Below are 25,309 nucleotides of genomic sequence, written 5' to 3'. Positions count from 1 at the left end.
ATTACTGTGAGTCAATAACCTCTAAAGTGTGTTTGTGCAGAGATCCCCTCAGTGTCTCTGCTCCAGAAGTCCCCCTCCTCTCCAGTCAGCTGCCACGCTACAGGTTTCTACCCGGACAGAGCCCTCATGTTCTGGACCAGAGACGGAGAGGAGCTTCACGACAACGTGGACCACGGAGAGATCCTGCCCAACCACGACGGATCCTTCCAGATGAGCGTGGACCTGGACGTCTCCTCATTCCCCGCTGAACACTGGGACAAGTACCGATGTGTGTTCCGGCTCTCTGGGGTGGAGGAGGACCACGTCATCGTACTGGGCTCAGCTGTGATCAGGACCAACAGAGGTAAGACTGCATCACAACGGCTCAACGGTTACTAACAATCAACAGACCCTGACAACATGTCATAGTCTCTCTCTCCTGAAACATGGGTCTCAGGGGAGAGAGACTAAGAATGGTTCAAGACAAACCCAGCATGACACCACGAGGAGAAAGGGGCCCTTCAGGAGCCTCAGACCTGATGCCCATCCTGAAGAAGCTTCCTTCCTCCGTTCAGATTGAGACTTCCTGTTGTTTCTGCTCCACAGGGAATCCCCTCCTCCTCTTCATCATCATCGGTGCTGTAGTGGCTGCTCTCGCTCTCCTCATCATCGCTGGGATTGGATTCCTGGTTTACAGGAAGAGGAACGGTGAGAGACCAATCAGAAACCTTGTCTCATGAGTTCTCAGGGTTGTTAATGTAAGGCTTTGAGGTAGCAGATCAAACTCATAGCTCAGTGTAATGTGGATATGGAAAGCACTTGGTGTGTTTTCTACAGGGATAATCATTGTGGTCTAGTTCCTTGTTGTGTACGGGGCGGTGGATTGAAACACTTTCTCTGCTTTTCCTTTCAGCCAATAACAACACTCCCTCTCCTGCCTCCGGCTTTGAGCTCACTGAGAGACTGAACCAGCCATCACAGTGAGGTGCTTCACATCAACTCTCCACCTGTTGTTACAGAGCTGCCCTCTTTATTAGGACTGTTGAAATTAATCGGTTCTACAATGCATTGCGATGCAGACGTGGACGATTCTGCATCGATGCAGTGACAGAACATAATCGATTAGCGTAGTGACGTTGCTTCTGGATTTTCCGTTAACTCACAGCAGAGTCTCCCGTTAACTCACAGCAGCTGGAAAGTATTCTCTGTCTGACTGTCATACAGCAGCTGATAAATACCCCCCCCCTATGAATTGACGCTGTTTGGCTTCACAACGCTGTTATGAAAGTTTCTCTGGTATAAAATGGGTTATGTTAGCTTAGCAACCGAAGCTAAACTGACTACTTGCTATTGCTATCCTATTGTGGCATAAGCCGTTTTCTACAGGCACATTTTACCGGCGTATTTTTCATTATGATTCTACTTGTGATAGTCGGACATGACAACCTGTGCAGCCCATGTATTGATTCCATCCGATAGCTGCTATAATACAAAACAAAACGTCTGCCTGCTCTCCACAATGATCAATAACAGCGAACGGATGGTCAAAGTAAGGTACAAATAAACAGAATCACACTAAGTAAGGGATAATGTGCAGCGAGACGGTCATTATGGGTAAAAGAACACCCTTCTGATCAGGATCCCGACGCGAAGCGGAGAGATCTTGATCAGCATGAAGGGTGTTCTTCATAATGACCGCCTCGCTGCACATTATCCCGCTTATTACAAGGCCACATTCTCAACAAAGTAACGATATGACTCCCAATATTAATTGAAATGATTTTATAGATTTAGAAATTGTTTTTATTGATTTAAAAAATCGGATTATTGATTTAAATTTAAAATGACATGCATCCGCTAAGAAAAATAGTCCGTTGTTACCATTTAAACTACGTAGCAACGGCAGGAACTGCTTCGATAGCGTTTTTGAGGAGCTTTTTTATTAAAGATTTGAAAACATCGCTACTTGCTTTAAAAGTAGCACAATTCATTATGTCAAACCTTGGGAAGTATCTAGATATCCCTGCCCTAATGCCAAAGGAACTGCACACTGAATATGTTTTGCCGTTTGATGTCTATGTCTGGACCGCTGCATAAAAAGGACCGCAGCTCCATGTTGAGGGTTTCTGCCCCGTTACTTCTCCGCTGTTTTCTTGTCCCTCTTGTCTTTTTATTTTCTTCACTGGAGACTCATCAGCCACTAACCATTCATCCAAATGACTGTGCTCTCCAAATATATTAAAATTAATATTAAAATCCTCCATGTTGCTCTCAGACGGGCAGTGGCGGTTCTACGGGGGTGGCACGGGGTGGCAGCTGCCACCTCAGAAAAATGCCTTGCCACCCCAGCTGCCACCCCAGTTGGCAGCTTTGTTTTGAAAGAAAAGTTGTGGCTCATCGGACATTTATGAGAGAAAATCTTGAATGTCCGAGTGCAAGTGAATGCAGCACAAGACGCGAGCCTTGTAACCCCTCCCCCGGCCCTGGCACGAGCGTGGAAATATGATTGGCGGCGATTTCATTTGAACGGGGGGACAGCGCAAAACGAGAAGCATTTCGGATCCAAGTAGACAGAAGGAATGAGGTATTTGCGGTCTACAATGACAGAGAAGAGACTGTCAAGTTTGGCTGTATTCAGCATTGAATCAAAACACACTAAAGCTTTAAATCTTATAAAGTTTGTGAGGCGTTTTGCTGAACAAGATGGTAATCGCCACATTCAGCTGTTATAGTCATGCCAACTTGATGCTCTGCTCACGGATGATTCGATGAGCATAATAAACTGTTAAGATGATGACCTTACGTGTGTATAACATACAGCATATATCAGTTTCAAGTCCTGAGAAAGTCGAATAAGACGGTGTGTAAAACTACACTGCCCAGCCAAAAAAAAGTAACCACTTTGATGTAACTAGGCCAGTAGGTAAGGGCTTTCCACTGGATAATAACTGCAGCGATGTATATGTTTTAGCTGAATACACATTTTTTAACCCTAACTGATGCAGTTAGTCACTTCTTTAATGTTTGTTCTTTCTGATGTAAAGTCCAGGTTGTAACTGTTTGCAGTAAAGTTGTGGGGCGCTGAACTGTTCCTTTGATTCTTTTGATATATGATAGTAATTACTTGTCTTTCAAATTTGAAGGAGGGTGAGCAAGCATCTTGAGGAACATTCATCATTAACTCCTCCAAAATATATAGTTTATTCAATAATAACACTGAATATGTGAATCATAACAGTGATTGACAGCTGATAGGAATAATATGATTGTTAATAGTATCATATTAATTTAGACAAACATCGACGAGACAGTTAAAGGTGGGGTAGGTAAGTTTGAGAAACCGGCTCGAGATCGCTAGAATTAGAAAATACACAACCGGAAAAAATCTCCCACTTCCTTACAGAGCCCCTCCTCCAACACACACGAACGCGCACATGACCAATGAGGGCACGAGATAAGTTTGTGCACAGATGGAAGGCTGACAGGCAGGTAGGCCATCCAGTTATTTTAGCCAGGCCGGCTCAGATGATTGGTCGTGCTTTTTACAGTACTACGGCTTCCACAGATGACATTTCTTTATGGATTTTTTGTCAAAGCACTTCAGATATTCATTGCTATCGGGATGTTAAGAGCATTCCATGGAATATAACAAAAAGTGTATCTCGAGCTGGTTTCTCAAACTTACCTACCCCACCTTTAATTAATGTACTTATTGCAGCAGTCTGCATAGATTTGGTACCCCTGCTGGTCTAAGAGTGAGACAAACTCATTCAGTTATTGTTCAGTTAAAATTAATTCAATTATGTCTGCCACCTTATATATTTATATTTAAAGGAGAGGTGTCATGGCCATTTCCACTGATCATAATTCCATTGTTGAGGTCTACTAAAATAGATTTATACTGTGCATTTTTCCAAACTCACATTGGTTTCTCATACAGCATCTCTGTAAACTACGTGTATTCACTGAATTTCACTCTCTGCCTTTAACGGCTCGTTGTAGCTCCAATAGCTCCAGCCCCCACCCTCCCTGTGAGCACAGTGTGCTCTGATTGGTCGGGACGTTGTGAATCGCGCTGAGCTCCGTGGAGGTGTTGTTTCCTTGTTTAGCATACACAGCCAAACACAGCCAAACTCATCCTGAGCACACACACACTCACAGCCGAAGTAAAAACAATAAGTGTGGCTTGATATTGAGTAAGAAAAAGGTTGATAAACGCTGTGAGAATGGGTCTGCAGAGAGAATGGGTCTGCAGAGAGAATTTTGCCGCGATCCCAACTGTCTGTTATCAGCCTGCAGCCAGGGAGGAGAAATCAGCAGAGCTGTCTGTGTGTGAGGAAGTCCGTGGATTGGTCAATTTGGACCAATCAGCGGGGGCTTAACGTAACGGCTCCGCGGACGTAACGTAACGGCTCCACGGATTGGTCCATTTCGTTCCGGGTACGGGGTTACGTCACCCCGTACCCAGAAGAATCAAATGGACAATGACGTATCTCCAACGAGGCGTTTTGGGGAGGTATTTTCTGTGTTAGAGTTTTACTCGCTACAGGGTGTACTTTGAGGGTTTTGACTCTGCACACCATTTACATGCATAAAAACCTTCATAACACACAAGGGGACGGGTAATAACCGGAAAAGCATGACACCTCTCCTTTAAGGCTTTACTGATGTGCCACAATAATGTCACCAAATGTTATTGAGTTAAAATATAAATATTGTGGCTTTCCAAGTTAACATTAATTGATATGACTGCGATTAAATCAGCATATACTTCTGCCAGGGGATGCCACCCCTGAAATTCTCCTGCCACCCTCTTGCCACCCCATGAATATTTTTCTAGATCCGCCCCTGGACGGGAGACAACGGAAAACTAAAGACAAGCAAACAGTTTGAAAAGCAAACTGCATGCAGTTTGCTTTTCGGCCAAACTGTATACAGTGAAATCGACCGGACTTCTTTCTGCAGATGTGAGCGTCCTTAACAACAGTCAATAAATCCTTGACAGTGGTCTGTACTACTGGATTAACAACGTGTCACGTGTTCTGAATTGACCAATCAGAATTGAGTATTCAACGAAGCCATCTAATAAGCCTGGTTAGTGTTGCCTGACTTTATAAAGTGTGTTTTTTTGGCCCTGGAACCGGTTTGGTGGAAAGGGGCATGGGTGGTGTTAAGAGGAGTTTGTGTTATCTAAATGAGTGATCTTGTTTTCCCTTTCTGAGCTTTTCTAAATGAATCAGAAGTGTCTTTATTTATAACATGTCTCTTGAATTGGTTTTAAAACATAATAGTGTGTGATTTTGATAATGTTGCTATGATTTAGGGACAGGGAGGTTTTGTGTACAGAGCCAGCGGACTGTGACGTTCTCTTTAGTTTGGGGTTCAGAGGTGAACGTGACATGAAGTCGCTCTGCATTGTTAACCCTTTCCTGTCCGTGTTTCACTTTCCAATAAAAACCCATCTCCCAAATGTCCGTCTTCTCGTCTTTCCATCAACACATGTATTGGTTTCTACTAGCGTCTCAGACACTAGAGGAAAGTGGATTTGATGTGAAACTAAAGATTCAATGGTTTACTGCTTTCTAAAAAGAAACAAATTAAAATGTTCTCTAATGGAGGAACATGTAACAAAATAAAGTAACTCTGAGTGATGTATTGATCTCTCTAATGTGTGTGTTATCAGTGTGTGTCGCTGCACTCAGCTGTTCTCAGAGCTCCTGCTTCAGAAACCTGTTGAGGTGAAATCTGCCCGGCAACTGATGGCGTTACCATGACGACTGGGAATAATACAGTTCTGTGTTGTTAGGAACATTTAGTGAGGCTCAAACATTACCTTTGGGTTTCCATTGATCTGAAGTCATTTCCATCAGAGACACTTTCACTTACAAACTCAATCACATTTAGAAACCAGTCAATACTTCCTTTAGTTATATAATCTCTTTTTTTTACATTTTTCAGAATTTTGACAAAAACAAAAATTGAATTATAAAATAAATAAATTGGACTTTCAAAATGTGGACTTTTTCAATAATGTAGATCATTTTTTTTAAATGTTGACTTGATTTTTTTTGTGACTTTTTGATTTTTTTGTGACTTTTTTCCCATAATGATTTCTTTCCTGAATTTGGACTTTTTTCTGAATTTTGACTTTTCTCAGAATTTTGACTTTTTTTCTAAATGTTGACTTTTTTCCCAGAATTTTGAATCATTTGAATTTGAATGGATTTTTAATCACAGTAAAAAATGTATATAGCCTATATTTCTTGAAATAGAATAAATGATATGTTGTAATATACATGTATGTGATAAAAGACCCAGTTTTTGCATTGTATGTGTTATCATGGTTTTATATTTCTTCATATTTTTATGAAGATGACTTGTTTTGAAACAAATATCAGAAACAACCAAAAAGTGACAAAAGCAGAAAGAAATATCTGATCTCCAACAGAATGAAAGTTCAGGTTGAATTACAGCTTAAAGTGGACCTATCATGCTATATTTAAATGATATATTGTAGGGCCATACCTATATAAGGTATATTTATACGTTTCTGTTTTCAAAATACCAAACAGATCATGCATTTTAGCCATGCCTCATTTCGCTCTATGTGCTGTTTGCTGTCTACGGGTCTGATTCTGCTGACCACGCCCCCCTGCAGGAGAGGGGAGACGTGCTCTGATCAGCTGCTGGGCTGTCAGAAGAGGGGGAGAAAAAGAGATCTCCGTGTTTTATTATATAGAGTCGTTATTCATTTGTTTTAAAGCTCAATAAATAACAAAGAAGACCTTTGACCGGCACTTTTCGAATTTTGTCCGGAAGATTTAAACTTTAACGGACATCTTGACCGGCGAAACAAACTGAAACTGAAACTCTGCCGCACGGTCCCCTCGTTCCTTGGAAGAGGCGGAGAGGTGGGTGTTTGTCATCTGCTGGTGGGCTAACCGGAGAGAATTACAGTGCTTGCCTCGACGGGGAGGGATTGCATTGAATTAAAGCAGCGGGAGCAAACGCTTGCCTCGGGAGGGAGAAAGAAAGCCACAGCGGAGAATAAACAGAAGGGTAACCATGGTAACTATGGGCGGGAAGTCTTCTTCGCTGCTTTTGTGGCAGACTACAGCGCCTCTTACAGGCCTGGCATATGTACTACAGCGTCTCCAGTGCTTTCGAACGGCAATGGCCGTGGCTGTCTCCTCCTGATTGGTGGAGTTGGCCCAATAGCCGTAGCGCCACCGTCCTGACGTCAGGACAGTGTTCAGATCTGGATCAGTTTTATCAGATCCGTTGCAGCCCCTTTTTTAGAGATTTGGGTATGGAGGAAAATAGAGAGGGTTGTGTTTTCTGACACTTGGTGAGTTCCCTGGAACACCGGGGACACATATTCATGTATAAAAGACGTACAAAAGTGCATTTTGCATGATAGGTCCCCTTTAAGGTAAACTGTTGCAGCTTAACACTCCTCCGGACTGCTGAGCTTTAACACAGAAATTAAATTAACTTGAACCCTATAACGCCAAGTGTATCATATTTGATACATGAGTTTCTGAGACCTCTACGTCATCCAAATGACTAGTACGTTCCTAAAAGACCTGTTGTATGCAATGTGATACATGTCTTCTGTCCTCTGGTGGATCATCCGGGCACTGCAGGCTGTAGCGACATCTTTGCCAATATTGAATAAATTACGGTAAAAATGACTTTTATATTGTTACTGATATTTCACTATGAATATTTACTGTATTGAAACAACTTATAATCAGTTTATATTTTGTAGCTTATTTCATAGAAAAATCGTGTTGAAAATGTATCAAATAGTATACAGCAGGTATCTGAGTACATTTCTCTGGAAATAATCAGTGTCATTGTAGTACATTTCATGATGCAATCTGCATTATGCTTACCACAATGCCAAAAACACTGTTTAGATTATTTAATTAAACTTTGAGATATTTACGTGTTTATTTGGTAACCCGGTCATTCTGTAACCCGGTGAGTTTGTTGCAATGACTCACTTGCTAATAATTGCCACAACTTATTGATTTTTTATTAAAACAATTCCTTGGCTATTATAATCTATGTTATATTGACCAAGTCAGAGAGTACAACATCATTTGTGTTTGCATGTACTTTTAGATGGCAAAGAAATACTCTGTATTTATATAGCCTGTTGGTTCGGGTTGTTCAAAATCTTCCAAATGTAATAATCAATATTTGTTTTTGTTTCAAAAGGAGACGTTGTGTTGTTCAATAAATTGCCATAAACGCCTGACGTATCAAATATGATACAAAAAAAAATCATATATGTAAATAACAAGCGGCAAACTCTGGGGAAGAGCCGGGACGCCAATACGGAAGTGCCACAAACTGCAGTTCATATATTGGCCGATAGGCGATGACTGCAGAAAGGAGCAATTTCCATAGACCCCCATGTTAAAATGCCCAATTTCACAGCAGAAAAAAAACGTTTCTAGCCCTGGATGCAATAAATATTATTATGTATATAGTTAGATTCCACCTTCATGATGATGAATCTGTGAGTGAATTGTGTTCTAACGCGACCCTTTTATTTATATTAGGTCTTAAAGTTTTTGCATAAATTAGGGCGTGGTCACATTGAGTGACAGCTCTGTCAAGTGACTGCTGCTGTTAGCTTCTTGTCTCTCTGCTAGCTGCTCCGTCTCCGTGAAGCTACAGGGACTCTCTGCCTGGTCAGTTCATCCAGGGAACACAACTTGACCCCGGCCGTCTTTGTTTGTTCTTCTTGCTTATATATCGGACTATTGTGACTCGCTCTGCGGTTAAAACAGACGGTGCATGAATGCCGTTTTGCGGTAAGTGAAATTCGAGTACTTTATTTATGTGTTTATGATTTCAATCAGCTACGTAATGAATGTTAAAGCTTGGGTTAGCGTGTAAGCGAGTGGTAGCTACATCGGTGCTACCGATGCTAATCTTAGCCTCCAAGTTAACTTAAAACCATAGACTGTATATATAAAGGTTAAAACGAAATAGACAAGTGTTAAGCGTTAAGTGGGATAATACTGTAGAACAAAAGGCTTCTGTTTGAGGTTGATAAAATAAGGTCATCCTTGTAACTTAGAGAGATATTTTATTATGTAGGTAGGAACTGTATGCATGCTAAGGTTAATTTAAATTGGCTATGCTCAAGTATGTAGACAAGCTAATGTCGAAGTAGTGTAGGCTATGTGAAATCAACCTCACAATAAGATGTGTGTATATTACAATTATTAATGTCATATTTCAAGATGATTACTTAGATATTACAATATGGTTGGTTGAGCTGGAGTTCATTATTGAGCTTACACGTTAACATCACAGTCATCTGAAGAACGAACCCAAACATTGTTGTTTTTATTAATTGCATTACCAAATTGGTATCAAATAAACAGTAAGCATTGGTAACACAACTTCCAAAGTTACAGTAAAATAAAAAGGACCCTGACTCGGACAATACACAATCCAACATGTTCAACAGAAGAGAATAAGTTATATTGTTTGTACACATGGTTCTTTACATATATATCTGTTTGTTTAAAGTGTCCAGGTGATTCGACAGGCTGGACCAGAGAGTGAGAGACAGAACTGGACTCCTCACAGCAGTGAACTTCAGCACAGGTACAAATACTCTTTTTTCATACTGTACAAAGAATCAAGAAAGATATTGGTTTAAATAAATGAAGTATTGACTTTAATACACTGCTATACATTCCATTAAACAATACTAAATACTAGATCACCTACACATCAGTGAAGTTGAGGGTTTTTTCCATGCAAAGGGTTACATTTAGATGTTAACAAGCAATATGACTGTCAGCTTTCTAATTTAATGTATTGAAGGCAAAGATATTTAACGCATAGTGACAACTGCTATTTATCTCTCAATATTGTCTGTAAAAACGTGGTAAAAGTTATTCTTTCAGTGAGACAACAGAGCAAGCTTGTTTTAATAACAGTTAAATATTATTTTGATAATAAAATACATTTCAATGTTGATGAATTTCATACTGTTCATTCATAATCTGATTGTCTTTGTAGCTCACTGTTGAAATAAAAAAAAACATTACAATTACAAAATAATTATATCTACAGCCCCTAAACACAAGCACACCTCATTCATAAATAACACACTTGTTCTGCAATAATATGTTTTATGTTTCCTGTAATTTTTGTTAGGAAAGGACATGCCTGAAAGACACGACTCAGCATCTCCTCTTTCTCCGAGGGTCAAGAAAAACATCCAATAGGAAAATTAAAAGCTGATGTTATGAGATGTTAAGACCAGGACAGGACATTCACTAAGAAACTACTTTTATTGTGAAAACACAGTCAGCTGATCGAATGCACCTATTTCCACATCTACACTCCATCAGCTGATTATTTCTATTTGCCTCACTTCATGAGCTTCACAACATGTACCTTGTACCGCAGAGTTTGCAACGCAAATAAATGGGGCCAATCTTCAGTCGGATGTGAATGTGTAATCTAACATTTTCAGTAAGAATAATGGACAAAAGGAGTGCAAATTCAATTTATTGAAATCTGAACCAAAAGTTAATCAAACATGTTTTAAATAAAAAGCACATATGGACAGAAGGTGTAAACATATTAAATGTATAAGTAAACACATTTAGTCAAATAAAGTGACAGACAAGGCCTGATCAGGTGGTATCAGCTATGCCCAGCATGGGCTCCTCCATCAGGCCTGGTCCTCCTCGCTGAGGAAAGACCCTCAGTCTTCTCCAAACCAACAGACTGGACGTCCATCACACGGAGGTTTCTCCCTGAAGTCTCTGCAGCTCTCTGGACACCACGTTGTCTCAATCCATCCACACTGAATATGAGAGGGGAAAAATGAAAATAATAAATGCTTTAGACAATAAGAAATATAAAGTTGACTGTTGAGTTGCTCAGTTTTTTTAGATTGTCAATACTATTACTGTATAACTAATATCTCAGGTTAAGAGGCACCTTCAAATAAAGATTGGTCTTTAAATATATAATTTTGTCTTTTGAATTGTTTGTCTAAAGTCAAGGATCTAGAACTGGTACTTGTAGTTTTAATGATACAGTCTGGTTATAATGCTGTTTGGAGGAGGCCTCACAGGTAAGAGCACTAACTAGCTATCATCACATGTACCTTAGCTTGACTTAAATGTATTAAACGTATAATTAAGTGATGGCAAAATATAAATAACTAATGTCATGCAAACATATTAATTTGCTTGATTCCAGTGTTGCATTTAGCACATTGTATACAAACGTTAAGGGATTTTAAGATTCTGAAGTATTATGCTAAAAACTCAATAACTTAGATTATTATTTATAGTTTTGCTGAATAGTTTCATGTCCGCTTACCTTAGAAACGTAAAATGCGACGGCAGTGTGCAGATGGGGAGCATGTTAGCTTAGCTTGGTAGCTTCAGCTAGCTCTGGAACTTCCAGCCCGGTGGCAGCAGGTCCCGCCTCGGCTCCGCCTCTTTGCCCTTATTTGGAGCAGGCTGGAGCAGGCGGGAGTGGAACTCTGACGTCACTGTCGAGCCGTTAGTGGCCGACTCCGCATACTAAGGGCTTCTCGGCAACTCTGCAGAATCTTATGGGTGACGTCACGGACCCTACGTCCATTTATATATACAGTCTATGGTCCCAACCTATCGTCTCCGGCACACGTGACACGTCCCAACCTATCGTCTCCGTATACACGTGACACGTCCCAACCTATCGTCTCCGGCACACGTGACACGTCCCAACCTATCGTCTCCGTATACAGCTGAATCCCCTCTCGCAGCTGTGTCAATCAATCAATCAGTTTATTTATATAGCCCAATATCACAAATGTTACATTTGTCTCAGTGGACTTCACAGTTTGTACAGAATATCAGTATGACAATACGACAATCCTTAGACCCTTACATCGTACAAGGAAAAACTTCCAAAAAACGAAAAACCCCACAGTTTAACCTGTTTAGCCCGAGAGACCACGGTACCGGGGCCCTCCCGCAACATCTTGCAGGAAACAGTGTCTGAGGGCATGTTCATTTAATAAACTATGAATGTTTTATATCCATGTAACGGGAAGAAACTCATCTAACTGATCTTTTTTTATTTTTTCTCAAAAAAAAACCCACAATGCTAACACTCAGCCTCTGAATTAGCAACGAGCGAAAAATGCTAACAGATTACTGCACCGAAAATCACTCAGAAAACCTTATTATTTATCTTTTCTGCACATCCATGACATCGTTTCACATCGTGAGGTGACACAGAATCGATGGGTACATTCATTATCACTCAATATGAACTTGCGACTTTATAAACAAAAACAGACATCAAAACATGTGGCGCGAGGTAGCTAAAAACGCTAACATGGCTCACCTGTGTCTTTGTCTGGTCAAAAGTGGTCTTCAATGGCATTAAAACGATAAAAACGCTGCTGAAGTTAATCCATAGGTTAATCCAATGTGTCTGTGTCCCTTTGAAATCATTTCTGATAATCCATAATCAATAAAACTGCTTTTCCGTTTCCAGATGTCAGAGCTAGAGTGTAGGTTCACTCTGATGCAAAACTGCATGCGCGAAGCCCTCACCTTTTTTTTTTACCATGTGTGTGAGTGGGGAAATCCCCCTCCAGACCAAAGTACTGTACAGAGAGATATATCAAATATAAAATCACACAGCTCAGCTCACAAAACATAAAATAAATACATTTAAAATAAAAGATACAAACACAAAACAAACCAGAATAAACGTAACAATTAAAAAATAAATAAAAAACAGCCATATAATAAAAACAATAGACCACTGAAAGCAAATAAAAGCAACAATCTATTTGTTCACGAATGCTAAGGAGAAGAGGTGGGTTTTAAGACGGGATTTAAAAACAGGCAGTGTGGGAGCCTGTCTGATTAACAAGGGCAGGTCGTTCCACAGTTTAGGGGCGGCAGCAGAGAAAGCACGGTCCCCTCTGCGCTTAGACTTGGTTTTTGGCACCCTCAGGAGCAGTGGTGTAGTCTACTTTTTTGTAGTGGGTATACTGTAATAATTGTACTCATCCATCCTAGAGCGACGCATCGCGGAGCGACACCTGTCTCAAAGCAACACCTCATGAACACCATCACACTCACTAATGCATAGACTAGTCTTGAGACTGGTTATGTGTTATCAACATGTCAATGAATTATAAGCATTTTTATGTGACTTTTAACTGCCAGTGACATTAACAATAAAAAAATAAAAAAATAAAAGAATGAACAATGATGGAAAAAGCCCACTTATCTTCTAGGGTTGAACAATTAATCAACATTTTTATCAAAATCTCAATATGGCCTACTGCAATTTTCAAGTAATATACAATAAATATGGTCATGCTACAGATGTCCTGACCCACACATCATATTCTACACTTAAAAACACATCTTTGTTTCGCATAGATCTGCACAAATATCACACAATAATCATTTTAAACATATTTTTCAATGCATTAGATATTTATTCAAACTTGTTCAGCCCTATTATCTTCCATAAATCATTGTCAAACTATGTACTGTATCAGCTTAAATGAACAAGCAAACATCCTTGAAGTGTTACAAGACAAATTAGCTTCAAACAAGAAACAAATTAACAAATAAGCTTCACCTCAATAAATGAGGGTTGAAAAAGCACTCAACATGTCCATACTGGGTTCACTGTGTTAGTCCACAAGCCCTGAAAAAAGGATGGAACACTTCTAGACATAGTCTGGTAGTCTACAGAGCTTTCCAGATATGTTTGTACTCAGGCATCTGAGGTGTGCATTGCCTCCTTGCTTGCGTGGCAGAGCGATGGCTTCTCAGCCATGTTGTGACGTACTTCCTAGGCTCAAAAAGTGTTACAGGGGGCCCATTGATGCTGATCATCATCCAATTACTTACATTTGACAACAACAGTGTTGATCTCTTGTCTGTGCATATATTGTTCATGAGACTGAAGCCCCTTTTACACTCAGCAGTGCTGCAAGGGATGGTCTTCATGCATTGTATGTGTGGCTTTAAGCTTTCAGGCTCACTGTCTGGGTGCTCAAGGAAATCTCTCATACCATTAACTGCTTGCTCTTCACCAAGATTGAACCGCCTGCAGAGTCGTTTCACTTGTGCCTCACCATGCCGTATGCCAGGGGTTGATGGCCAGTTGCCTGTATCCAGAACACTGAGATCATGAAGCATTTCACCATCAAATGAGAGGCGCTTCTCCAAGTTGTTGATCAGACTTTGTAGGAATTGTTTTGCATTGATTGGTGTGAGCTTTGCATTTGACTCCAAGGGAACAGATCCTAAATGTCCCAAAGCTTGTGCAGTCAGTGCCTCCTCTAATTTCTCTCCTTGGGTATCTTTGAATGATGCCAGCATTCTGATGGTGCGCTTTAGAAGATGGTCTGCTCTCAAGAGTGTGACAGAATGGGCCTGGAGTTGCTGAGACAGGTTTGCAAGTTCAGACAGTGCATCAAACATGAGTCTGAGGTCACACAGGAATTCCTTGCTTTGCATTCGACGTGCCAGGCCTCTATAAGTTTGTCTCTCTTTGCTGCTTCTTGTTTGGTCGCCTGCAGCATTTTCAAAGTGTCTATTGAGTGCTTCATATGATGTCCACACAGCCTTTACAGAACGGAAACTGCTGGCCACCCATCGCGTACTTAAAACTCTGCCAATTTTCAGGACTTGCGAGCCCACTTCTTGTGCTGCTTCCAGAAGCTCTCGTGAATTTATATTGGACTGACTGTAGAGATTGTGGATCTTCTCTAGGAACACTTTGAAGTGGTTGACTGCCTGAACCTCATCCACAGCATCAGATACAGCCAGTTCCAAACGGTGGTTCATGCAGTGCCATGTGAAGAGGTTAGGGTACCTTGCTGTCAGCCTGGTTGCCACACCAGAGTTCTTGCCTAACATGACACTGGCTCCATCAGAAACAAATGAGACCCAGTTCTTTTGAAGCCACTCTTCAGTGAAGCCTGCAGTGTCCAAACAGTTCATGTTGGCACCATTTTTTTCCTGAAGCTCAATGAGACTATCATGGTCAGTAAAAGGTTGGTTCATCTTCGCAAGATAGTATGCTGTTCTGAATACAGAATCTGTATCTGCAAACACAGTCTCTGACACAGCTCTCACCAAATTTCCAACTAAATCCTGTCCACCCTTCTCCGTGAGCTCCTGGGCTATTTTGTGTGCTCTGGACGTCTCATGTCGTCTAATCTTGTTTCTCAAAGAGGCCAGAGATGTTGATCTGCTTGAATCTGAGGACTGGATCTTAAAGTGCACCCACTCCTCAGACATAGACACTCGTTGTTCTGTGAGGACACCGGTTGATTTTGTATCTCTGCAAAGAGCACAACCTGGAAATAAACAAAACCATGATTAATTAGCATAATACAAGTTTTTACCAATAACATCTGCAGAAAAGAGCCAAGATTTACTCAAAAGTATTTAATAAATTGCTTACAATATTTACATCATGGCTAACAAATGCATGAAAAGCAGATAAAAGGAGAAAAATGTTCCACTTGTTCAATAGCTAATTATTTGACAACTACTGATAACTAACATATAGTAATTTAATGGTGCAAATGTTTTAAATGCACTTTTAACATGACCATGAATTAACTCTCATTTGCATAGCCATTGACTTTATGAATTTCTGTTGTTTAGATCAGCTTTCCTTTGCATGTGTGCTGACATTTACCTAACTTTCTGTCCCTCCACTCTAACCAAGGATGCCTGTTCTTAAATTCCCTAGCCTGACTTTCAGTCCACAAGGCTGGCCAGGAGCTCTCATCTGTGTCCGAAACAAGGAGATAATATAAACATTGTGTTCTGTTCATGACTGCACATACACACATACACACATACACACACACACACACAAAGCTACACACACACAGCTACACACATACACACACACACACACACACACATCATACACACACGCAGTATCTCGCTCCCTTTCTCTTCCATTGATCCACCACACTAACGTTGATCAAGTTAGCTAGTTCTAACCAACTATCCCCTGCTACAGTTACGTTAATGATAACCATGCTAATTTCACTTACCGGCTAACTTTGCGGTAGCGCCGGGCTCGTTCTCTGTCACCTTTAGGACAGCCGCCTGACCTGGCTCTTCTTCTGTAGTGGTAGTAGGGGAAAACTTCGGAAAACATTGAAATATTGTCGTCTGTTTTCGTTTCATGTTTGCTTCCTGTTTAGCGCTCCGCAAACTTGAATGGTGGACGGATCAAATTCTGATAACGTTAGAGAAACGTGGGGTTTGTCAGAGCTGAACAAAGTGTGTTGCTGTTGCTTAGCAACAGGCCACAGGCGACGGAAGCCCCAGATGTCCAAAAGTATTGACACAGAAGGGGCGAAAGCGTGAAAGCGCAGTCACACAATGATGTTGTTACGTATCATCGCTCATTTTTAAGAGGGTATACGGAAATCATTGGCATTTTCTAGTGGGTATACTGCGTATACCAGCGTATCACGTAGACTACACCACTGCTCAGGAGCAACTGATAAGCTGACCTGAGAGTGCGAGTTGGCGTGCAGCTGTGTAACAGCTCAGAGAGGTAGGGCGGGGCCAGGCCATTGAGGGCTTTAAAAGTAAATAAAAGAGTTTTAAAATGAATCCTCGAATGAACGGGCTGCCAGTGGAGTGAAGATAAAATGGGGGAAATGTGCTTGCGTTTGCGTGTGCCAGTTAGTAGCCGTGCTGCTGCATTTTGCACCATCTGCAGGCGAGCAAGGGAGGACGCACTTATCCCAATATATAGTGCATGACAATAATCCAAGCGGGAGGTGACGAAGGCATGGATTACCGTTTCAAAGAGGTCACTATTTAAAAAAGGCTTTATTTTGGCTAGCTGCCTGAGGTGGAAGAAGCTGTTTCTAACGACTGCCTTGATCTGGCTGTCCAGTTTGAGTTCAGGGTCCATCTTTATCCCAAGATTTGTGATGGTAGGCCTGGTGGAGTGGCCCAAGGATCCTAGGTCTATGGGAGTGGTCCGAGGGGCACCAAAAACCATCACTTCGGTTTTGTCATCATTTAATTTTAAAAAGTTGCATGACATCCAGGATTTAATGTCTTCAAGGCAGTTTAACAGCGGTTTAACTGAATATGACTCGTTCTTTTTAAGTGGCACATATATTTGGCAATCGTCTGCATAGCAATGGAAAGCGATGCCGTGCTTCCTAAGAATGGAAGAGGGAGCAAATACAGGGATAACAACAGGGGGCCTAACACTGAGCCCTGTGGAACCCCACAAAGGAGAGGAGCAGATGAGGACTCAGAGTCCCAAAGGCTGACGCAGAAAGTCCTACCAGTCAGATACGACCTAAACCATTCGAGGGCTTTGCCCCCAATGCCCACCCACTGCTCCAACCGAGCTATCAGGATCTCATGGTCCACTGTATCAAAAGCGGCTGTTAGATCAAGGAGTGACGGACCGTCTCCACAGCAGCGTTAAAAAAATCTTGGAGGTGGGCGTATCTGAGGCTTGGGGATTTTTTTGCGATCAACCAATCACATGAATCTCCCGCCCGCGACATACGAAGCCAAAAAGCCCGAAGTAAACTGGATATAAACTCCCCAAAACAGGCGAAAACATACCACTGTCTCTGCCACCTCCCTCCATGCCTGGCTCCTCCGGTTTATATCCCGGTAGGTCTGGTCATAAAGCACCGGGTGATTGATTCGCTACCGCTAATTTCTCCTCCATTTTTTGGAATATGAGGAAATGATCTGCGGTATGTCTCTCCCAGCATACACGCCGTTTGATTGGCTAGAGCTTGAACTGCCAGATTTGCGTACACGGGATTTGATTGGCTGCCGCTTCCACCTCAGCTTCAAAAGTTGAACATTGTTCAACTTTGAATCTTGAAAATCCTGAGAATCTCCACTCGCCTGCCCACAATGCATTCCGGCGAAAAGTGAGGGAAAGTGACGTCACCCCATTCAAAGTGAATGGGCAGAAGCGTTTCAAGATTTTTTAACGCTGCTGTGGAGACGGCCCGTAAAAGGATAATGCATTCACCTGATTCCGTGCTGTGCAAGGTTTTAAAACCAGATTGGAAGACCTCGAGTACCTTTTGCTCTTCCAGAAAAGCGAGAAGTTGACTGTAAACAATCTTCTCTAGGATTTTGGACATAAAAGGCAATTTGGAAATGGGCCTAAAGTTTGCAAGAACTGTGGGTTTCTTAATAAGTGGTTATACAACTGCATGTTTCCAATTTTCCGGAACAACCCCTGTGAGCAGACTGCTGTTAAAAACGTCAAGAACAAAAGATCCTACAGTGGGGAATACCTCTTTAAAAAATCGAGGAGGGACAGGGTCGATTGGAGAACCAGAGGGCTTTATTTTGGAGACAAAACAGTCAAAAACAGCAAAGCAGGGGGCAGAGACAGAGGTGTCGTTTACTGGAGCAGTGATTTGAGTCCTAGTTGAAGTGACTTTATTAATAAAAAAATTAAGAAAATGTTCACAGACTGCAGGGGAGGTCTCCACACAGGTAGTCTGAGGGGCATTAAGAACTGAATCTATTGTTCTCCCTCTCTCTCTCTCTCTCTCTCTCTCTCTCTCTCTCTCTCTCTCTCTCTCTCTCTCTCTCTCTCTCTTTCTCTCTCTCTCTCTCTCTCTCTCTCTCTCTCTCTCTCTCTCTCTCTCTCTCTCTCTCTCTCTCTCTCTCTCTCTCTCTCTCTCTCTCTCTCTCTCTCTCTCTCTCTCTCTCAGGTGTCCACATTTTCCAGATGATGTCCGGCTGTGATTGGGATGATGAGACTGGTGAGGTCAAAGGTTATAATCACTTTGGTTTTGATGGAGAAGACTTCATAATACTGGACCTGGAGACAGAGTCATGGATCGCTGCAAAACCACAGGCTTTCCTCATCAAACAGATGTTGGATAATAACAAAGCTTTGATGGCCCAGAACAAGAACTACTTCACCCAGATCTGTCCTGAGTTTCTGAAGAACTATGTGAACCTTGGGAGGAGCTTTCTGATGAGAACAGGTAGTCACATGACCTGATGGAGTTTCATAAACACTTCCATGTTAATGTTTGTTTCTGACATTACAACACATGACTTCAACATGAGACACTGTGTCTCACTCTGTGTCTCACTCTGTCTCACACTTAGTCTCACTCTGTCTCACTCTGTGTCCCACTCTGTGTCTCACACTGTCTCACACTGTGTGTCACTCTGTGTCCCACTCTGTGTCTCACTCCGTCTCACTCTGTGTCTCACTCTGTGTCTCACTGTGTCTCACTCTGTCTCACACTGTGTCTTACTCTGTGTCTCACTCTGTGTCTCACTCTGTCTCACACTGTGTCTCATTCTGTCTCACTCTGTGTCTCACTGCGTCTCACTCTGTGTCTCACGCTGTCTCACTCGGTGTCCCACTCTGTGTCTCACACTGTGTCTTACTCTGTGTCTCACTGTGTCTCACTCTGAGTCTCACTCTGAGTCTCACTCTGTGTCTCACTCTGTGTCTCACTCTGTGTCTCACACTGTGTCTCACTCTGTGTCTCACTCTGTGTCTCACACTTAGTCTCACTCTGTGTCTCACTATGTGTCTCACACACTGTCTCACATTAGGGCTGAGCAATTAATCGTATTTTAATCTCGATTATGATTTTGGCTTGCAACGATTATGAAAGCAACCTAATCGAAATAAAACGATTATTTTGCTGCATTCCCTTTCTAAATGATGCTCTCAATTTGTCTTGCGTTATACATCCTGCTTTTTGCCATAAACGAGGAGCCCTATCTCACAACGAAAAAATTATAAAATTGTAACAGAATCTCTGGTCTGTACAGCCATATATGTTTTTTACCGGAGTCCGATCCTGAATCCCTATTGGTCTCCAGATGTACTGACGTCAATGGCCCCGGAAGTAAACAATGGAAAAGAGAAATGTCCAACGAGGCGTTCTGGGGCAGCATAGACAGGTCTTTTCTGTGTTAGAGTTTTACTCGCTACAGGGTGTACTTTGAGGGTTTGTGACTCTGCAGACCGTTTACATGCAGAAGCTACAGAACACAAGGGGACGGGTAATAACCAGAAAAGCATGACATGGGACCTTTAAGACCAAAATAGTTATATTTAAAAAAAACTGGAACTATAAAATGTTTGGTATATTTCTTTAATAAAGAACTTAAACTGTTATTTTATAATCAGACGTGTTGTAATTAACTTTCTTTTGATCAACTAATCAGTGAATGGTACTATAGCACAACACAGTACAGTGGAGATAATCTGATCTGTTGCTCTTCTACTTATTTTGGGATCAAACTTAATATTCTTGTCAGTATAGATTAAGTAATGACTATTTTTCAGATAAATAAATTAATTGTTTACACATTTAAATGTCAGGAAATAAAAAAAACATCTTCATTTCCAAAAGTCTAAGAGGAGATATTCAACGTGCTTCTTTAATCTGAACAACACTAAACAGTATTTGATATTAAATTATATAAAACTGAGAAGAAAGTCTTTATTTAACCAATTTCTCTGAAACACTGACTCTGTGTTCTCCTTCAGTGATGCTCACAGTACATCATAACTCCCTGTAGTGATATTACTGTGAGTCAATAACCTCTAAAGTGTGTTTGTGCAGAGATCCCCTCAGTGTCTCTGCTCCAGAAGTCCCCCTCCTCTCCAGTCAGCTGCCACGCTACAGGTTTCTACCCGGACAGAGCCCTCATGTTCTGGACCAGAGACGGAGAGGAGCTTCACGAAAACGTGGACCACGGAGAGATCCTGCCCAACCACGACGGATCCTTCCAGATGAGCGTGGACCTGGACGTCTCCTCATTCCCCGCTGAACACTGGGACAAGTACCGATGTGTGTTCCAGCTCTCTGGGGAGGAGGACCACGTCATCGTACTGGACTCAGCTGGGATCAGGACCAACAGAGGTAAGACTGCATCACAACGGCTCAACGGTTACTAACAATCAACAGACCCTGACAACATGTCATAGTCTCTCTCTCCTGAAACATGGGTCTCAGGGGAGAGAGACTAAGAATGGTTCAAGACAAACCCAGCATGACACCACGAGGAGAAAGGGGCCCTTCAGGAGCCTCAGACCTGATGCCCATCCTGAAGAAGCTTCCTTCCTCCGTTCAGATTGAGACTTCCTGTTGTTTCTGCTCCACAGGGAATCCTTACCGCCTCCTCTTCATCCTCGGTGGTGCTGCTCTCCTCCTCGCTCTTGTCATCGCTGGGATTGGATTCCTGGTTTACAGGAAGAGGAACGGTGAGAGACCAATCAGAAACCTTGTCTCATGAGTTCTCAGTGTTGTTAATGTAAGGCTTTGAGGTATCAGATCAAACTCAGAGCTCAGTGTAATGTGGATATGGAAAGCACTTGGTGTGTTTTCTACAGGGATAATCAGTGTGGTCTAGTTCCTTGTTGTGTACGGGGCGGTGGATTGAAACACTTTCTCTGCTTTTCCTTTCAGCCAATAACAACACTCCCTCTCCTGTCTCCAGCTCTGAGCTCACTGAGAGACTGAACCAGCCATCAGAGTGAGGGGCTTCACATCAACTCTCCACCTGTTGTTACAGAGCTGCCCTCTTTATTAGGGCTGTTCAAATGAATCGTTTCTACGATGCATTGCGATGCGGACGTGGACGATTCTGCATCGATGCAGTGACAGAACATAATCGATTAGCGTAGTGACGTTGCTTCTGGATTTTCCGTTAGCTCACAGCAGAGTTTATTCTCCCGTTAACTCACGGCAGCTGGAAAGTATTCTTTGTCTGACTGTCACACAGCAGCTGATAAATACCCCCCCCTCCATAAGTGAATGTGTGTCAGTCTGAATTGACGCTGTTTGGCATCACAACACTGTTATGAAAGTTTCTCTGGTATAAAATGGCTGATGTTAGCATAGTGTGACAGTGTAAATAAAGAATGTTTGTTTTTATTAAATCCTGTTAAACTGGGACTACAGCCATAGTTTTTGAGCCGCAGCCGGAAGCTAGTGTTGCGCTGAATCTGCATTTACTGTTATATTTTATGTTAAACTGAATGTCTTTAGATTCCGTAGTGTATTACTTTTTTTAAATAATTGTACATAAACTGAGTGAGCCATTTTCCAGCTAACTAGTTAGCCGCTAACGGTGTGAAGGAGTGCATGTGGCATGGACGTCAATGATTTGCTTTGCAGACTGAGCAACATCCCACTGTTTATTTGGCTCAACTGTGGATGTGTGTGTTTGTCCCGTGTATTACAGGTATGTTTACTTTGAGCCTGTTTTATTGAGCTGTAATTTATGTGTATTAAATATGACTGCTATATTTTGTAGTTATCACAAGATGGCAGCATAGCTTTAATTTAAACACAGTTGTAAATATTATCTTGATCTGTGAGTACTGTTCATGTAGGTACTTACTTTAGTTCATCTTTATTGTGACTCACAATTACAAACCAAATTGTTTTATGTTTGTAATTGTTGTTTTTGGTTTTCTTTACATTTTTATTTAGAACAGGGTTGCCAACTCTCACGCATCTGGCGTGTGACACACGCTTTCACTCTCAATCTCACGCTCTCACGCTGCCCTAACTATTCTCACGCCAAAAACAAGATGAACCGGCGATCGTTTTTGGTTGGTTATTTACAATGTTGAGTTGACAGCTGCTCAAGCTGTCGATCCGCTCCCTCCCCGCCCCCACCACTCTTAACAACGTTAACAGACAGCAGAGCAGTGGGAATCGACCCGTATTGCGCATGCGCAGATCTAAGATCCAGTAGAAATGATAAAAAAGTAAAAGTCTGCTGCTTATTGTTCTACTAGGCCAAAATAGAGTCACAGAGTATATGAGAGTGAGAGTGTGTTAATTAATATATTTGGCAGTTTGGAGTAAGTCTGTAGATTTGTTTGTGTGTGTGTGTTTCATGTATAGGCCTCTCACGATAATTAATTTTGTTGGATACATTTTCCCGGAAATTATTGCGATAAACGATAATATTGTCGGCACCGTTGTATCACCATTTTAGACCACTGACATAATGATAATATATAATAATAATTCAAGTACATCCTTTCAAACTGCTAGTCACATCCTCATGTAAATGGCAATTTATCGAGGTCAGAAAAGTTATCGAGTTCATTTTTATTTATCGTACGATAAGTCAATTAATTGCTTATCGCGACAGGCACACAATAAAACAGTGGAAACATGTGTTTGACTTTCATTAGTGAATGAAACTGTGTGCCCTTTATAGTCTGTGTCCATTATTGTGTATTTGTATATATTGTATATATATCCTATATATATGCTAAGGTCCCGCTGCTGACACGATAGCAGTCATTTAGTGCGCATATGTGTAATCAAACCCATGATATCAAAATCTCACTCCAGCCAGGTACCCAAAGTTGGCAACCCTGATTTAGAATCCTTTTTCTTAAGAAAAATGTTACCACTATACGATCATCAGTGTCAAAGGATTCTTAGCTTCGGACTGAGCAACATCCCACTGTTTATTTGGCTCAACTGTGGATGTGTGTGGTTGTCCCGTGTATTACAGAATAAAACCTGATAGATATCTCAACCTGGCTCCTGTGGACTAATATAAAGCAACAGCAAAGCAGGACACAAGTGTTAGCATAGCAACCGAAGCTAAACTGACTATTGACTACTTGTTGCTATCCTATTGTGGCATAAGCCGTTTTCTACAGGCACATTTTACCGGCTTATTTTTCATTATGATTCTACTTGTGATAGTCGGACATGACAACCTGTACAGCCCATGCATTGATTCCATCCGATAGCTGCTATAATACAAAACAAAACGTCTGCCTGCTCTCCACAATGATCAATAACAGCGAATGGATGGTCAAAGTAAGGTACAAATAAACAGAATCACACGAAGCCTGGTTAGTGTTGCCTCACTTTATAAAGTGTGGTTTTTTGGCCCTGGAACCGGTTTGGTGGAAAAGAGGTATGAGTGCTGTTAAGAGAAGTTTGTGTTCTCTAGTTACACACACAGACACACACACACACACACACACACAGTTCATGTATCAGTGTAAATATTCAGCTTGTTTATGTTTGGATCCGGCCAGGTAGAAGCGAGTGATATTGTTTTCCCTTTGCTAAGTTGCTCTGCATTGTTAACCCTTTCCTGTCCGTGTTTCACTTTCCAATAAAAACCCATCTCCCAAATGTCCGTCTTCTCGTCTTTCCATCAACACATGTATTGGTTTCTACTAGCGTCTCAGACACTAGAGGAAAGTGGATTTGATGTGAAACTAAAGATCCAATGGTTTACTGCTTTCTAAAAAGAAACAAATGGAAATGTTCTCTAATGGAGGAACATTTAACAAAATAAAGTAACTCTGAGTGATGTATTGATCTCTGTAATGTGTGTGTTATCAGTGTGTGTCGCTATCACTCAGCTGTTCTCAGAGCTCCTGCTTCAGAAACCTGTTGAGGTGAAATCTGCCCGGCAACTGATGACGTTACCATGACGACTGGGAATAATACAGTTCTGTGTTGTTAGGAACATTTAGTGACGCTCAAACATTACCTTTGGGTTTCCATTGATCTGAAGTCATTTCCATCAGAGACACTTTCACTTACAAACTCAATCACATTTAGAAACCTGTCAATACTTCCTTTAGTTACCTTTCCATATTGATCACCTTTATTTACCTTTCCATATTGATCACCTTTATTTACCTTTTCATATTGATCACCTTTATTTACCTTTTCATATTGATCACCTTTATTTACCTTTTCATATTGATCACCTTTATTTACCTTTTCATATTGATCACCTTTATTTACCTTTTCATATTGATCACCTTTATTTACCTTTCCATATTGATCACCTTTATTCACCTTTTCATATTGATCACCTTTATTTACCTTTTCATATTGATCACCTTTAGTTACCTTTTCATATTGATCACCTTTAGTTACCTCCTCTCTTCATATTGATCACCTTTATTTACCTTTCCATATTGATCACCTTTATTTACCTTTTCATATTGATCACCTTTATTTACCTTTCCATATTGATCACCTTTATTCACCTTTTCATATTGATCACCTTTATTTACCTTTTCATATTGATCACCTTTAGTTACCTCCTCTCTTCATATTGATCACCTTTATTTACCTTTCCATATTGATCACCTTTATTTACCTTTTCATATTGATCACCTTTATTCACCTTTTCATATTGATCACCTTTATTTACCTTTCCATATTGATCACCTTTATTTACCTTTTCATATTGATCACCTTTATTTACCTTTCCATATTGATCACCTTTAT

General features: G+C 41.2%; 1 protein-coding gene and 1 long non-coding RNA gene across 4 annotated transcripts; one reads left to right on the top strand and one right to left on the bottom strand.

Annotated features, from left to right (window-relative positions):
• Positions 1-21,567, top strand: LOC117482798 (major histocompatibility complex class I-related gene protein-like). 2 transcript variants are annotated; one of them, XM_034130981.1, is made up of 3 exons: positions 1-343; positions 21,178-21,276; positions 21,482-21,567. In XM_034130981.1, the coding sequence occupies exons 1-3, from the start codon at positions 127-129 to the stop codon at positions 21,550-21,552; spliced, it is 387 nt and encodes a 128-aa protein (XP_033986872.1). In that variant the 5' UTR covers positions 1-126; the 3' UTR covers positions 21,553-21,567. The 2 variants fall into 2 exon arrangements, with proteins under 2 accessions (XP_033986872.1, XP_033986871.1); XM_034130980.1 differs by lacking the exons at positions 21,178-21,276; positions 21,482-21,567 and adding exons at positions 586-687; positions 893-984 and having other exon boundaries at positions 2-343.
• On the bottom strand, positions 5,187-25,309 carry LOC117482799. 2 transcript variants are annotated; one of them, XR_004555921.1, is made up of 2 exons: positions 25,277-25,309; positions 5,187-5,900 (listed from the first exon to the last, which is right to left on the bottom strand). It is a non-coding gene; the product is annotated as an uncharacterized LOC117482799 (long non-coding RNA). The 2 variants fall into 2 exon arrangements; XR_004555922.1 differs by lacking the exon at positions 25,277-25,309 and adding an exon at positions 24,916-24,944.

Source organism: Trematomus bernacchii, unplaced genomic scaffold (genome assembly GCF_902827165.1).
Source record: "Trematomus bernacchii unplaced genomic scaffold, fTreBer1.1, whole genome shotgun sequence".
Taxonomy (NCBI): Eukaryota; Metazoa; Chordata; class Actinopteri; order Perciformes; family Nototheniidae; genus Trematomus; species Trematomus bernacchii.
The sequence above is the reverse complement of the archived record's forward strand: the minus strand, read 5'-3'. Positions and strand labels throughout refer to the sequence as shown.

Excerpts from the sequence above, each read along its gene's own strand:
- LOC117482798 (XM_034130980.1), top strand. The coding sequence starts at position 127 with ATGTTCTGGACCAGAGACGGAGAGGAGCTTCACGACAACGTGGACCAC. Across the intron at positions 344-585 it reads TGTGATCAGGACCAACAGAG|GGAATCCCCTCCTCCTCTTC; the intron begins GTAAGACTGCAT and ends TCTGCTCCACAG. Across the intron at positions 688-892 it reads GGTTTACAGGAAGAGGAACG|CCAATAACAACACTCCCTCT; the intron begins GTGAGAGACCAA and ends TTTTCCTTTCAG.